We start from the raw sequence: 16,528 nt of genomic DNA, 5'->3' as shown, positions 1-16,528 counted from the left end.
AAATATTTCGTTTTATTTCAGGCAGAAGTTTAATTGAATTGGGTAAATTGCGGAGACAGGATTGTTCTACCGGGGAACAGAAAAACAGTCATGAAAGATTTCAAGTGATTTCCAAGCTTTGTTCATAAACCCAGAGCTGAACATTTAGGCTTATGGATGCAATAAAGTGAAACTGTGAAGCTAAAATGTTCCATATGGTTCCTGTCAGATTCTTTCTTTTAAACTCCAGTTTTGAGCTGAGGTGAAAACCTGTGTCATTGTGCCTTCAACATCAAAGCTGGCAGCGCAGCAGGGCATGGCCAGACACCTGCTCTGAGCGCACAGAGCCTTTTTCAGAAAGAAGAAGAAAAAAGACCGCGCACATACAATAACCGTGTGGGTCCTTTAAAGCCGCAGATTACAGATACGTCCTCCACGACAAGTCCCGTCGTGACCGCGGAGGCGCACATAAGGGACCCTGAGGAAGCCAATTTGAAACCTGCAGGTTGGCAGCGGAGTATTTTGCGCAGCGCCACTGGTTCGCTCCTCTCTCTCTCTCTCTCTCTCTCTCTCTCTTTCTCTCTGTGAGATGAATCCGGGTGAAGGAAAGGGTTGGGACAGGGAGGAATAGCCGGAGGGAGGGATGGCTGAATAACGAGGAGAGAAACACCCACTCCGGACTGAACGAACTGTATCCGGAGAGAAGGAGTGAGAGAAAGGAAGAGGGGAAGAAAGAGTGAGAAGAAAGAGGAACCCTTTTGGGAGGCAGAAGCAGGAGCGGTCTTTGGTATTCACGGGATTTCCTTTGGGGGATAAAAGGACGCTTTGAATTGATGACTGGAGAGGTATGAAAGGCGATTTCATTCATTGTGCGGGCAACTGAGTCGGTCTCAGGTGTGCTGCTGGCGCTGGAGTATTTCGGCCAAATCGGTTCATTTGAATAGGTCTGATAGTTTGAGAGAAATCTGCCTGAGAAACTTAAATTAAATCACTCTGGAGCACTTCAACATGATCACCGGGGGACGCATTCATGCTGCGGTCATGAAATTAAACTTGCAGGCTTGAGAGCAGGTGGAAAATAGACAAGTAATTTAGCGTATGTTTAAAAAAAATCTCTTAAGCTAAGGAAAATTTCACCTACGAAACAATCAGTTTGTATTTTACTCCTGATGTGTTAAAATTATTTACTCTTAACTGATCCGCGTGTCTTTCTCGGTCTTTCTTATTATATTTAGTATTTTTCTAAAAACCAAAAAAAAAAAAAAAAAAAAAATTAAAGGAAAAATGGCTAGATTTTATTGAAGTTGACGCCTTTTCTCTGGTCTTCATTAAGCAATTAAAGCAGTAAACCGGTTGCAAATTTCCCCCTCGAATTAAAAGACGGATTATCGTCATCATCGATGCAATCCGGAGACAAGGGAAACTTTGGTCCCTATTTAAAGGTTTGCTGTTAGGACCACGGGAGGACCGTTTACGTTCCCTCTGAGTCTAATCATCTTACTTTAGCAGCCCCGATGAAGTTTTTGTGTGTGTAAAATGTTGCATTGTCAGTGTGTGTGAAAGATTTATTACAAATGAAGTAGTTTCACTTTTCCATCCCTCTCCATAAGTATGAAAAACTAGGACAAATAATCCCCCATTCTTGTGTATTCTTATTAATTCTGCTTTTTCACAACGTCTGAATGAAAGACCTGCTGCTCATTCAACACCACAGAACGATCGATCGTCATCAAAGGACTTTTTTCTTCTTTCACATGTCCATGCGGCGACAGGTGTGACTGTAGTGAGGTGGGTGTAAAAGAGAAAATCAGAAGGTATCTGTGTGTCCATCAGTGCTCATACTAAAGAGTGGCAGAGAGGTGGGAGAGGAGGCGAGGGGTTAGGGGTAATGTGGAGGAGAGAGAACAAAAAAGTGAGGGGTGAAAGGAGGAGATGAGATACGGAAGAAGTGTTTGCTCTTTTGGTTGAACAATGGCTTTGTGAAATGTTCCCTCTCTGGACTGTCAATCAAACTGACTGTCACTCTGTCTGACCTCTTCTCTTCTCTTCTCTTCTCTTCTCTTCTCTTCTCTTCTCTTCTCTTCTCTTCTCTTCTCTTCAACAAAGTGCTCCACTGTTTTGTGTCTGGCTCGTTTTGTGTAGGCGGGAGGCTCAGCTGCAGCTCTGTGGTCAGTGTAGACTGTGAAGCTTCTGCTCTGTAACTGTTAAAAAAGTTGATATTAAACAAAATAACTGATTCTAGATCAGTGAACTGAAGCATTGAGTCGCCCCGCAGCCGAGTGACATTCATGCAGTTAAATCTCCGCTCTTGTTTCTTTCTTTCTTGCTGATCTGTTTTCTGTCCTTGCAGGTCTAGACTGCTGGTTTTGAGGATGTTGTCAATGGGGCAGATCAGTTGGTGTTTGTGGGCTCCACTGGTGTTACTGGCCCTTGTTTCCTATTACCCCAGTAAGGCACAGGGTCAAGGTAAGTGGTTTTCCTCTTCTCCAATTCCCCTTGCTGTCTCATTTCTCTTATCCCCCCGATCAGGTCACCCCATCCAATCCCCTTACTCTTACCTGTTTGAACTCCACTATATCCACATACCCCCCCCCCCCCCCCCCCCCTCTCTGCTTTCTCATCCTCCGCCTTTCTTCCCTCATCACCCCCTTCATCATCTCGCTGTTTGGCGTGCAGGCTCAGTCCAATCACATCATGCTCTAGTTCATATCACCTTCATATCATCATGCCGACTTACCCTGGCAGCATGGCAACACTTGCCACCCCGTTGCTGATGCTGCCGCGCTTCAGAGAGGCTTTAATAAAAGCGTAATAGTGCGCTTCACGCTGGGATGATTTGCTGCACAATGTGCTGCTCAGTATATAACACTCCAGTGTGCTTTGCAATTATCTTCACCTCAGCAAACCTGAGTTTCATCAAAATGTGCATTGTTGTCTGATTTGTGCCATATTTTTGATCACATTAAGTATCTGGATGGCATCCACTTGAACATGGGTTATTATCATCATTATGAGGATATATCAGCACATTTGTGTTAAAATGAAACAGTGTGTGTTTTTGAATGATACTGAGACTCTTCCTGCTGGTCCTCCCCAATATTTGTTGATACGTTTACTTTATTGGCTTCAGGGAAACAAACAGAAAGAAAGTTTCCACAGGACTCTTCGCTGTCATGTGAAAAGATCTAAGTACACAACAGGAATTAAGATGGTAAATATCATCAAGGTCCTGCTAACCAAATACATTTCATTAAGTGACTATCAGGAAGTCTGAGCACCTTTATAAAAGCAGAAGCTTTGGCAGTTGGCTGGTCTGGAGCAACCAGTCTCACAATCTTCCAAGTAAATTCACCCCAAAGTCCAACTGTGCAATTCTCAAAGAAACTGCAAAAAAAACCCCAAAACAAACAGAACAACAACAACAACAAAAAAGTTTCAGTTTTCGTTGCATCTGAACGAACCACAACACTTCTGTAACAACGTCCTTTTGACATACCAGCACACCACCTCATACCACCTCTGAAGCACGGTGGTGGAGGGGTGATGATTTTGGTTTGTTTTAGGAGCTGGGCAGCCTGCAGTCACTGAGCTGTATACCAAAGTATTCTAGAGTCAAATGTGAGGCCGTCTGTCCGACAGCTTAAGCATAAAAATGGGTCATGAAAAAAGACGATGCAAAGCAGCAGATCTCTAACAGAATGAGTGAAAAAAATAGTTTGCTGCTAACGGTGGTTCTACAGCTGTTGAATCGTCGGGTGTACTTTGTTTTTCACACGACTCTGTGTGGTCCTGTGAAAACATTTTCACATGTATATGAGAAAACCAGTCCTTTTCAATTAGGTTATTCATGTTGTGCTACTTCATTGGTATTCAGATGGTAAATATAACCATCTGATATCTCCTCTACGGCTGTAGGATGCATTACTGGTAAATTTCAGCTTATTATAACTAATGGATCCAGAGGCTCTATACTCAGTCTTATGGATGCAGTGAATGAGTGTCTGTGTGTGTGTGCACCTGTGTGTGTGTTTAAGTGGATTTTGTGCATAAGTTGGCTCTGTTTATGTGTATTTAGCAAGCTTGTACAGATGGTCAGACCTTTCACGATCAAGATAGTGATCATATTCAAATGACCCTGAGGGAAGATGAGATATTTAGTTGAATGTTCTTTGTTTGTGTGTGTGTGTGCTCGCGCGTGTGTGTATGGGTGAGCCGCTCATATTCCTTCCAGGTTGTGACGTTCAAAATTCATTAGCCACATCTGTCAAAATCCATTTATCGATCTGTTTTGTACAGCTGCGTTAAAAGAATTCCACCTTAAACATGCGTCAATCACTGGGTGGTGTTCCAGAGGTTACATAGCTTTTGCTTAAAGCTAATCTTTTAAAACTGGATCTGATTAGCACGTGGCTATTTGTGTCTGACCATTGGGAATCCCTAATAAATAGCAACTACTTTAAAATTCCTTCTCTGTATGTTTATCGTTATGTCAGCCTCACCCATTCCCCACCGCTGCCTCTTTTTATCAAAGATCTTTCTCTGCACTGTCGATAGTTCCATAAGTCATATTTTTCACTGCAGACGGACAGAAATAAGAGGTGAGACAGAAGTGGGACACAATTAATTTGATGCCAGTGAACCACAGCAGAACATGGACGACCTCCCAGACACTACAGGACTATGCCCTGTTCAATCCCTTCATTAGGGAGCATGTGATAGCCATTAATTTTGTGCCCAGTCTGTCCCTGTAAGCTGCAACATCTGGTCAGAGGGGATTTTAGCTTGAGGATTAGCATGTGCCCTTCCCATGCAGGATGTCTGTATGTACAGAGCAACTGTCTGGATATTGTCAGGAAGTCCCTTTAACGAGGGCACCGGTTAAGAATTATAGAAAATTATTGAGTATTTAACAGTATTATCAGAAAATAATACTCTAATCTCATTGTTGCTTAATATTAGTTTATTCTTTTGGAATAAAATAAAACTAATATTGTATTGTATAGCTTGTTTTTGTATTTTAAAAAAGTTTTTCTGAGACCAATGAAATGACAGCTTACCGCTGAAACTGATATGATGTAAATTATGTACTCAGGATTTTTTAGTCTGCTACAAGTCTGCTCCAAAAATATGCTTATTGTAAGATTTGTATCCAGTGAATACCCAATAAGAGTTAACTGTCACATGTGTTGTCCAGATGTAGGCTCACTCTGTACTTACTGGTAACATTAACATTAAATTGATGATGTCTGTAAAGAAATGTTGTTGTTGTTTAGTTAATTTTTAGCTGAAGTTCTGGGAGATGTCTTTAGTTTTGCAAGTATTTGTAAATTAACCAGTTGATTTGATAAATAGCAACTTTGTGCTACTGTTTGCACTATAAAGGACAGTTAGAGAATTTGTATGGCACTGTGCTTGAGCCAGGAAATACACTATATAAGGTATATAAAACAGAGATGTGCAATTCTAATCAGCTTGAAAGTCAACATTTGCTATGATCACCTTTAGTCCTCAACACAGCCTCTCTCAGGAAAACTTTCTAGTAGATTCTTTAAGTACAGTGTTGTTCACAGATGGCTGTAGACACTCAGTGTTGCACTTCTCTCCTGACCTCCTCTGAACATATTGATGATAATTTGAATAAAAAATTTCAGATTTGGATTCATCACTCCATCAGACCCATTGCCACTGATTTTCAGTCCAGTTGTTGTGTAATTTGGCACACCTCATCCTGTTCTTCCTGTCCGCCTTCATTATGAATGGCTTCTTGACAGCCATTCATCCACTGAGACCATTTTTGATGAGGCTTTAGTGAACAGTAGATGGATCTACTCAAGGGCCAGGTGCATCTCTTTCAGATATTTCTTAAAAGACAGAACTTTCAGATACTTTTTATCTGCTGTAAATAGTTTTTTAGGCCAGCTGCTTTTTCTTTTGTCCTCCTCTTGTCCAAAGTACTCAGGTTTTTCGAGGAGAAATGTACACTGTGCCACCATATGCCAAGTTTTCAGCTCTTTAAATCACCTTGTTGGTGCTAAAACACTCATTTATTTTGTCAAACTGTGTTATCTTTTGCAAAAATATGGGAAACTAATTGTGTTCTTGTAACAGAGTGCTTATAACAAAGACACAATTTAAAATACACAACATTGGTTCATCTATCTCACGCATCCATCTATTCATCCATCCCCTTCTGCTTAACCAGTTGAGGGTCACGAGGGGCTGGGGTCTCTCCCAGCTATCACAGGGTGAGAGGCGGGATATACCCAGGACAAGTTGCTCAAGAGTTTCACAAAGTACTGTGTCATAGTCAAGATGTTTCATTATAAGCTCAAGATATTAACTATGTGGTAGCACTAAAGGAAAACAAACAAGATCATCCAAAACATCTGAGTTTCTCCTCACAGGACCATAAATATTGTTCTCACTGTTTTGTGGCAGCCTGTCCAACAGTTTTGGTGACCACTTCATTTCTCTAAATGACCACCAGCCCTGCTGGTGATGCTAAGTAAGTCTGAAAATCGGAGAGAAATTTAACCTGAACTAATCCTTCAGGACAAGATAAATCTCTCACAGACATTGTCATCCGGTATTGAGCTGAAAGATGTCCTCTTGATGGCATACTGTTTCCTAGTGGTTAATGTATGTATTTAGGATTTATAGATTTATGCTCATCCGTCGGACTTGCAAAGAGCATCTGATACTATTTCTAATGAAGAAAGGCAGAAGTGTGCAACAAAGCACATTACAGTTGTTGTTGTTGTTGTTGTTGTTTTGTTTTTCTGGCCTTCTTTTTTCTCTTTGACCTTGAGATGTGACAAAAAGGGAAATGTAAATTTTATTTTCTGCTCCAACTAAGACGATGCCAGCCACGACCTGACACTGGGAAGATGCTTCCAGTACAGCAAAAGCAGAATAGATGGAGGAAAGATGGTGGTGATGGTGGATGTCTGCCATGATTAAATCTGAACTCTGACCTCATTTTAGAACAAATAGGAATAATTGCCAGTCGAGCATTTATTCATTATATTCAGTCGTGGATGGGTGAGCCAGTCATTGTAAAGATGCTTGTGTGTAGGGGTTCTCTGCATGTGTGTGTGTTAGAGGGCAGCCTGGTGAATTAGTATGAGTGAAAGTGCGGGCCAATAATTTCAGTTATAATGAACAGGGAGAGAAGCCAATGATGAGAAATCATTTATTCATAAACAAAAAATGAGGATGAGATGGAACAACCTGTTTTGAATTTAAAAAACTGTTAAATTATCTGAACCAAGGCCGCTGTCACCCTGTCACTCTGCTGCGGCTGCTGCTGATGGTAATCCAGCTTGTCATAATCATCAGCCACTTTAGACTAAATGGAGCATTGGATTGTAGGAGATGTGACTCGCTGGAGTTTTTCTAATTTTACCCCCTCGTTACCGACAGAGCACGTAGATCATATTCCGTGATTGTACATAAATAAATTGTAATTGCATCTTAATTTGAATTAATGAGGATTTTTCTTCTTTTGGTGGTCTGTGTGTATACACTACATATTCAGGTGACTTCCTGCATCTGCTAAATTACTTACATAAGATAAGATACTCACATACTGCGGTCTATAAATGAGGTCCTGCTTTGACAGAAATAATATGATGTTGTTATAATGTTTAAAAAACACCACTAGTTTGATAAAAACCAAGCAAACAACTTAGTTTCATTGAATCGCCTCTATTTCTTCACTCAAATCAAAATCTTGTGAATACAAACGCTATATTTTACAGTTCTAATAAAGCACACTGCAGTGTGCTCATACTGTGAGTTGGGCTCCGTTAGCGGGACACAAGCAGAAAAACAATGGCGAAACTCAGCTGAGGGAAAATTATTTACTGTTATTTCACTTTTTTATTTTTAATGGCTGATCAAATTTAAGCTTTTTTTGTTGTAGCATTTAAAAACCACTGCCTTCACAAGTTATTGTGGACTGCAGCAGATAATTGCAGTAGTTTGAGTAATTATAATAATTTCAACTTCATTTACCAAAAAAAAAAAAAAAAGAACATCTTCTGTGCAAAGCTTGTTTTTTTTAATTCAAGTCAAAGTTACTGCTGAACTCTCGAGTCGTGTTTTATTTAGGGACTGTGTGAAATGACACCACGGTCCTGGATTTTTGTTATATATTCATGGGGTTTCTGTCCTGGTGCATTCGTTCTTTCCTTGTCATTGCCTCTTTCTGTCTCATGCAGTTACACTTGTTTATGGTTTTTAACCTTGGAAGCTTGTTTACACCACTGAATAATAATAATGATTAAAAAAAATACCATTAAAAAATAACAATTCCAGGTTTTTACCTCAAAATTTTGACTTAACTCAAACCTGAAAGTTGTTTTGTCAGAAGTTAAATGGACTGTTTCTTAGAGCACCCTTCTGTTCAGTTTTGAACACTCAGACCACTTTCATGTACAATGCGGGTTCACCCAGTCACACACAAAGCACTTTTATTTGACACTCACCGCTGGATGCATTGCAGCCAACTCAGGGTTCAGTTTCCTTTGCAAGGATTCGTCAAAAGCAGGAGCTGGGGATCGAACCGCCAACCTTCCAGTTGGTACCTAACTCTAAATTTTTAGATAATCCCAAATGTTGAGATTTTGAGATAATAACCTGAAATTTCCATCCATCCATCTTCATCCGCTTTGTCCGGGGCCGGGTCGCGGGGGCAGCAGCCTAAGCAAAGAGGCCCAGACCTCCCTCTCCCCAGCCACCTCCTCCAGCTTATCCGGGGGAATACCAAGGCGTTCCCAGGCCAGCCGAGAGATATAATCTCTCCAGCGTGTCCTGGGTCTGCCCCGGGGTCTCCTCCCGGTGGGACATGCCTGGAACACCTCACCCAGGAGGCGCCCAGGGGGCATCCTTGTCAGATGCCCGAACCACCTCAGCTGGCTCCTTTCGATGTGGAGCAGCAGCTGCTCTACTCTGAGCCCCTCCCGGATGGCCGAACTTCTCACCCTATCTCTAAGGGAGAGGCCAGCCACCCTTCGGAGTAAGCTCATTCCTGCCGCTTGTATCCGCGATCTCGTTCTTTCGGTCACTACCCACAGCTCGTGGCCATAGGTGAGGGTAGGGACGTAGATCGACCGGTAAATTGAGAGCTTCGCTTTTACACTCAGCTCCCTCTTCACCACGACGGACCGGTGCAGCGTCCGCATTACTGCAGCTGCAGCCCCAATCCGTCTGTCGATCTCCGGCTCCCTTCTCCCATCACTCGCGAACAAGACCCCGAGATACTTGAACTCCTCCACTTGGGGCAGGAACTCATCCCCGACCCGGAGTGGGCACTCCACCCTTTTCCGGCTGAGAACCATGGCCTCAGATTTGGAGGTGCTGATCCTCATTCCCGCTGCTTCACACTCGGCTGCGAACCGTTCCAGTGCGAGCTGGAGGCCCTCACCCGATGAAGCCAACATAACCACATCATCTGCAAAAATCAGAGATGAGATTCTGAGGCCACCAAAGCGAAAGCCCTCCGCCACTTGGCTGCACCTAGAAATCCTGTCCATAAAAATTATGAACAGAACCGGAGACAAAGGGCAGCCCTGGCAGAGCCCATCACCCACCGGGAACGAGTCCGACTTATTGCCGGCAATGCGAACCAAGCTCTTGCAACGGTTGTATAGGGATCGAATGGCCCATAGCAATGGGCCAGACACCCCATATTCCCACAACACCTCCCACAGGACACCCCGAGGGACACGGTCGAATGCCTTCTCCAAGTCCACAAAACACATGTAGACTGGTTGGGCAAACTCCCATGCACCCTCAAGTATCCTGGAGAGGATAAAGAGCTGGTCCAGTGTTCCGCGACCAGGACGAAAACCGCATTGTTCCTCCTGTATCCGAGGTTCGACTAACGGACGAACTCTCCTCTCCAGCACCCTGGCATAGACTTTCCCAGGGAGGCTGAGGAGTGTGATCCCCCTGTAGTTGGAACACACCCTCCGGTCTCCTTTCTTAAAGATGCCAGTCCACAGGTACTGCCCCTGATCTCCACGCAACATTGCAGAGGCGTATCAACCAGGACAGCCCTACAACGTCCAGAGCCTTCAGGAACTCGGGGCGGACCTCATCAACACCAGGGGCTCTGCCACCAAGGAGTTGTTTAACTGCCTCAGTGACCTCGCCCCCGGAAATTGGCGGGTCATTCCCCTCATCCCCAGACTCTGCTTCCTCCTCGGAAGACGTGTCAGTGGGATTAAGGAGGTCTTCGAAGTATTCCTTCCACCGCCTGACAATTTTCTCAGTCGACGTCAGCAGCGCTCCGCCAGCACTATACACAGTGCAGGTAGAGCACCGCTTTCCCCTCCTGAGACGTCTGACGGTTTGCCAGAATCTCTTCGAGGCAGTCCGAAAGTCTTTTTCCATGGCCTCTCCGAACTCCTCCCACACCCGAGTTTTTGCTTCAGCCACTGCCCGAGCCGCATTCCGCTTGGCCTGTCGATACCTGTCGGCTGCCTCCGGAGTCCCACAGGCTAACCAAGCCCGATAGGACTCCTTCTTCAGCCTGGTGGCTCCCTTCACCTCTGGTGTCCACCATTTGGTTCGGGGATTACCACCACGGCAAGCACCAACCACCTTGCGGCCGCAGCTCAATGCAGCAGCTTCGGCAATGGAGACGCTGAACATGGTCCATTCGGACTCAATGTCCCCAGTCTCCCTCGGAATGCTGTTGAAGCTCTGCTGGAGGTGTGCGTTGAAGATCTCGCGGAAATTTTGCAAAAAAAAAAAAATGCTTCCATATTCACATCTCACCTCTCCTTGTTGCTGGTTGACACTAGTTCTAGTTCTTAATTAAAACCAGACATGATTCCAAAACCTTTAGAACTAATTATTGGAACTCAAATTGGCTTGGTAAGCTCAGTGACCCCTGACCTACATACACAGGTGAATCCAATAATAAGCAGAGAGAGCTGAGATTTAAGCTGTCTGCTTCCACAGTTAGGAGCATATTGAGAAAATGGAAGACCACAAGCTCAGTTCAAGTTAAGGCTACTAGAGTTCATTCTGGAGTCTAGAAGAAACTAGAGATGTTTTGTAAAGAGGAATGGTCCAAAATACCTTCAACCACAATCCAGACTATCATTGGAACCTACAGGAAGCGATTAGAGGCTGTAATGTCTGCAAAAGACGGATCTACTAAATATTGATTTCATTTCTTTTTTTGTGGTGCCCAAATTTATGCACCTGCCTGATTTTGTTTAAACAATTATTGCACACTTTCTGTAAATCCAATAAACTTCATTTCACTTTTCAAATATCACTGTGTGTGTCTCCAGTATGATATATTTAACTGACATTTTTTATTGTAACAACCAAAGATTTATACAGGAAAGTAATGACTATTAACAAGGTTGCCCAAATTTTTGCATCCCACTGTTTTTGTATACACACACGTATATATGAATATATCTAGCTCACAGTCTAAAGTGCTTTGAGTGGTCATTTTAATGTAATTACATTACATCTAAAGCACGTGCACCTTTGTAACAGTGACAAGCTCTTTTTATATCTGGCCTCAGCACATCACAGTCCATCATAAAGCACATTTGATCTCTAGAAGAAGAAACACCAACAAAAAAAATCCTTGACCAGTGTGGTTTAGTGGTAGTGATATGAAAATGTTTTGTTTGCATCTTTATTCATTTATTGTTATTTATTGGCCCATCTGTACTAATGTGACAAAGCATTTTTATTACAAGCTGCCCCTGCCTTAATCTCCTCAGGACCTGAAGTCCTCGTGTGAACATTACATTTTGGCTTTTCTGCACCTTACACTTCATTCCACTCAATAAAGCATTTTGCAGTCTGTTAAACAATTCTGACTTTCTTGTCATGCTGTAAAAGAAACCCCCAGAGGAGGAAAAAGAAAAATCTGTTGAAGACGATGCTTACTTTAATGTTTGTCAGGTCCAAGGAGAAATAAGAGCTCAGATCTTAGGAGGTTAAAGTTTATCAGCTACTCATTACATTATCTTTGCAACAGATGTGACACAATACTCTATATAATCATAATATTGACTGTTACTGATGTTAGGCAGATATACTGAGCCCTCATTTCCTTTGTTTAACATGACAAATACAATATTAGTAATAGATTCGTGGATGAATTAGACCAAATTATTCCTGCAAAATACATTTTATTTTATGTTGCGTTGCACTTAACACTTCTCTGGGTTTTGAACATGTCGGCGTCAGTGTAATAAACTCCAGAATTTAATATTTCCTTCCCGTTTAATGTCAGTCATCTGCTGCAGAATTTACCCGACTGAGTATTTCATGGTGATATTTTTTTCACAGATGGTTGGCAAGTATGTGGAATATTATGGCTTCTTTCACCAGACTGCACATGGGGACAGATTTTTCAACAGACTCTTAATATTCAGCCGACTTAAAGAGAGATTTTACACTCTGTCTCTCTCTCATATACATACACACACACACACACACACAATGCAGTAAAGAGATGAGGCATGAAGTAAAAAGGCATCCATTACACAGGTAAGCAAAGAGAGAAAGAAGGGGTGTGAGTCGCTAAAACGCTCATAAAGGAGGGGGAAACGAGCAAACATGCTTAAATAACTTGATAAAAGAGCAGAATATAAGTGAAGAGGAGCGGTACAAGGATGTTAAACTGGAGGATAAGAAGAGAAGGTGTGATGAAAATTAAAAAAAAAAAAAGGAGCCACAGTGATTTTGGGTTAAGTGTTACATCAGTGAACAGAGTAGTTTACGTGCAAAACGAGACGCCGACCACATTGAAGGATGCATGCTGTGGTGCTGAATAGACACTAAATGCACACACACACACACACACACACACACACACACACACACACACACACACACACACACACACTCCTACACTTCCCCTGATCTCTCTCATGTACAGCACAGTAGCTATCTTATGGTGACATCGCAAGCCAACAGTTGTCGTACATAAATCCTGAGTAGTGAAGGCCTGAACACTCAAAGTGGAGCCTGTAGGTTTTCTGTAAAAAGGAAAGCAGCAACTTAAAAGAAGGAAGACTAAACTTAAAGAGAGTCCAGGAATGAAGATAAAAGGGAAAGAAAGAAAGAGAGAGGAAGTAACAAAGTACTGTCAACTTAAGAAGAGGGTAAAAGTGGAAAGTAGGGGACAAAGAAAGGAAAAGAAATGGATAGGGACAAAAATGATGAGAAAATTAAAGAAATGAGAGGCTAAGAGGGGGTAAAGAGGAGACAGAGATGGAGGGAAAGGGGATGGTTGGCAATGAAAATAGAGATTGACAAAAAGCAGAAATCTCAGCAAAGACAAAGGAAAGACATGAGATGAAACAGAGCATAAAGAAAAGAGAGATGAATGGAAGTCGGATAGAGAGATTGTTGAGCACGGAAGAGAGAAGGGAAGAGAGAGCACAGGAGAGAAGCTGGATGAAATTAAGCCAACACAGAGTGGACAGTGAGCCAAATCAGAAGATGGGAAGAAAAGCAGAGGAAGTTTGAAACGGAGACAAGAGCTGAGTGAGAAGATGAAGTGAAGCAGAGGATTGGACAGCAAGCATTTACTCATCTACCAGGAATCCCTGCTAGCTTTCAGCGCTCCTAATCCTGGGAAGAGTCATCTCTTCTGAAACTGAGGCATCAAGCTGTGCTTGTATCGCTGGAACCCAGATAATGCCAGTTCATACTGGGCCTCCAGTTAAAAGATTTTTCTAGTCCAGGCTCCCCACCGAGTCGGGAGATTACTCAAGTTCAACCTTGAAATTGGAACTTGTGAATTAAGGTTCAACGGCACGAGGAGAACATGTTAAATATTGTTTTTTCAAAGTATCATTTTCACACTGGGGGGTTTTTCATTGAGGCCTCAGTGATTCAGACTATTTACCGAAGCAAAATTTTGTTGCTATGCAGAAGTCGTGAAGCTTTTGCCAAAGGTTTGGAGGAGCATTTACTACCTGCCAAAAAGCTCCTGCGAGTAGCTGTTGGGGGCTGGCTAATTCCAGTGGTGTAACTCTTTCAGATAAATTACTCTGGGCTGCGTAATACACCATTGTGTTATAGATGGGTATGCACTGTGCAAGTCCAGGGCAGGTCTAGTATTTCCGCAGAGTATTTTATTGTGAGATACAGAGTGTGGATGTGTAATGTGTTCCACGAAAGCATCTTAGATTTAGAGAGGCAGTGCAGAATGTGGAGCTCTTGGATGATATTTACAGCTGTACGGGGATAAACAAGAACAGGCGTGTCGGTTTTTTGAAGGGTAATTTATATCAGAGAACTCTGTATCCTGTCAGCATCCACAGCATTTGTGTCCATATTCATTAATCATGGTTGCTGTCTCTGGTATTGCCTCCTACTTAAAGATCTTGACAATCATTCTGAAGGGTTACAGTTGGATCATTTAGATTTTACATTGTCTTATTTTTTATTATTCACTGTGTGTATGCGTTTTCATTGACATGCCAAGCAAAAATCCAGACATTCAACGCAATTGTCACCACATTATTAGTACCCCTGTCTGCCAACTCATTTCACCTACTATCAGGCGCACTAAACAATACCAAAGTCATAACCTACTCAGCTCTATCACTCGCTTAAATTATTCATAGATTCTCATTGTGTTGTGTAATTATACACTTCCACCCCATGCATTCTGAGGATAGGTGGTGAGATTTAAGAAAAGCAGCACAAAAAAGGTGAGACTGTGATGTGTTGCAGAACAATCGTGCTGCATCAGAAGATCTCCCGATGACAAGTTCGAGAAGTCGTCCTTGTTTGAGACTGGTTTCTGTTTCTTTTTTGGCTTCTCTAAAAGTCGAGGCTTGATTTTACATTTGTGAGGTAATGCCATGACTAACATTTTAAAGTTGTTTGGAAGGGAGGGCTGATGTTGGTTTTGATGAGTTGGACTTTAAGAGGAAAGTGTTTACTTCAAGAAGATGCACGGGTGTATAGAAATTTCATGGTGCGCGACTGAAGATTACACAGAACGTCAAGACATTTCAACATGAGGCCATTAACCAAGCTGAGCACCGCGGGTCGGATGTTGTCACCTTTATTATAACATCAATTTATATGATACAGTGCCTTTTTTGTTATGGCGTTAATGGGATTTTCCATTTAGAGGGTTGGAAGTCTGTCCTCACCTCTGAGTGGAAATCCTGAACAGCATGTCTCAGATTTGTCAGTGCATTATCCCCTGCTTTTGACTTTCTCCTTCATGCCTAATGCAAGCTCTTCACATGTTCACACTCACTATTGTGACTTATTATAGGCTACAGTCCCTGTAGACTGAAAGATTATTTGGGTGTGCAGTTAAAATATGAAGCCATTCAAGCGTTATTACTGCTTGAAGGGATACTTTGACATGTAACATTTTATGTAAAGCTCTTTTTCTTCCAGTGGTAAAAAACTTTCAGGCTTTCTCAACAGTTTCTTGATTCAAAACCTGCTCATGTGAAAAATTCACATGATCCTATTAATTACTAGATGTGAAAAAGCAAAGACCTTGCTATTTGCCTAAAATTCAGGCAAATGGGATGCCCCCTTTAGGATGCCCCCTTTTGCACCTCTGGACCGCTCCAACGTGTTGCCGTTTAAGTTCGTCTTTCATGTATGCCCCTGGATATATGTTTGCTCTTCACACAATACTTATGTTCTAAATAGGCCCAGTTTTCAGTCAGGATGGGAGCTGGGGTTCTGCCAAAGAGCTGTTTTTAGACGAGGAGTTTCCAAAGCCCAAAAGCCGTGCATTAGGTTGGGAGTATGACCAAGAGGATGATAGTCATGTTTTTGACATTCCCTGTCATGTGCATTACAAATTTGTCCTTCCTGGGGTCAAACTGTTGATGCATAGTTCTGCTAAATTGTAGATCTGGCCCCCTGCAACATTACTCTCTTCTCCAAAGTGAAATTCAGCTTCTTGACTCCAGAATGAACTGCACAAGTGCAGATCAGAGCTTCCACGGAGTGATCTAAAGACTACCTATAACGGGACACCGGCCAAGCGCAATTTGACTTTCATGGGTGGAACTTTATGATTTCATACTGTTTTCATTCAGCACCTTTTTGTTCATATATTTGTCATTGTTAAAGTTTCAGTTGTTTCCTTTTCCCAACAAACTGCCTTTTTTAAAAGAGACAATTTATTGACTGAAAAATGGATCCACTTCTCAAGGAAGCGTGACAAAAATGCATGTGCTGGGCTTACATCTTTTGTATTAACACTAGCAAAGAATAATATACCAAAAGGGTGAAACGAGGCATAAAAATTACATCCATTTTCAACTAAAGTGAATTAGTTGGATTCCTACTCATTCCTACATTACATTGCTCTGTCTGGAGATGTGAAAAAGTCGTCTGCCTTTCTGCCATACTTTTATTTGAAAAAAATGTGCTCTCTTTGTTTGTTAGAAACCACAGTCTGCACAAACTCAGACTCAGAGAAAGTGTCACGATCCTGGGTCTTTTGACCCAGCGTTTTGAGTTTTAGTTTATGGTTTATGTTTAAGCCCTTCAGGTTTTCTAAGTTCATTTT

General features: G+C 42.2%; 1 protein-coding gene across 4 annotated transcripts in view; it reads left to right on the top strand.

The window, feature by feature from the left end:
- Positions 1–361: 361 nt before the first annotated feature.
- The window catches only part of col14a1a (collagen, type XIV, alpha 1a), a 161,131-nt gene continuing 144,964 nt past the window's right edge, over positions 362–16,528 (top strand). The window contains exons 1-3 of one of the 4 annotated variants that reach the window (XM_085291187.1): positions 362–824; positions 1,752–1,767; positions 2,330–2,445. In XM_085291187.1, coding sequence (XP_085147313.1) covers positions 2,352–2,445 — 94 coding nt within the window. In that variant the 5' untranslated portion in view covers positions 362–824; positions 1,752–1,767; positions 2,330–2,351. Of the gene's footprint in view, positions 825–1,668; positions 1,768–2,329; positions 2,446–16,528 lie in introns of all 4 variants that reach the window. The other 3 variants (XM_085291186.1, XM_085291185.1, XM_085291188.1) reach the window with 3 other exon arrangements.

This window comes from Mchenga conophoros, linkage group LG11 (assembly GCF_057382185.1).
Source record: "Mchenga conophoros isolate Kocher_MC1m ecotype Shallow Benthic linkage group LG11, M_conophoros_male_GT1.1, whole genome shotgun sequence".
NCBI classification, from domain to species: domain Eukaryota; kingdom Metazoa; phylum Chordata; class Actinopteri; order Cichliformes; family Cichlidae; genus Mchenga; species Mchenga conophoros.
This window is presented reverse-complemented; position numbering and strand designations above follow the sequence as displayed.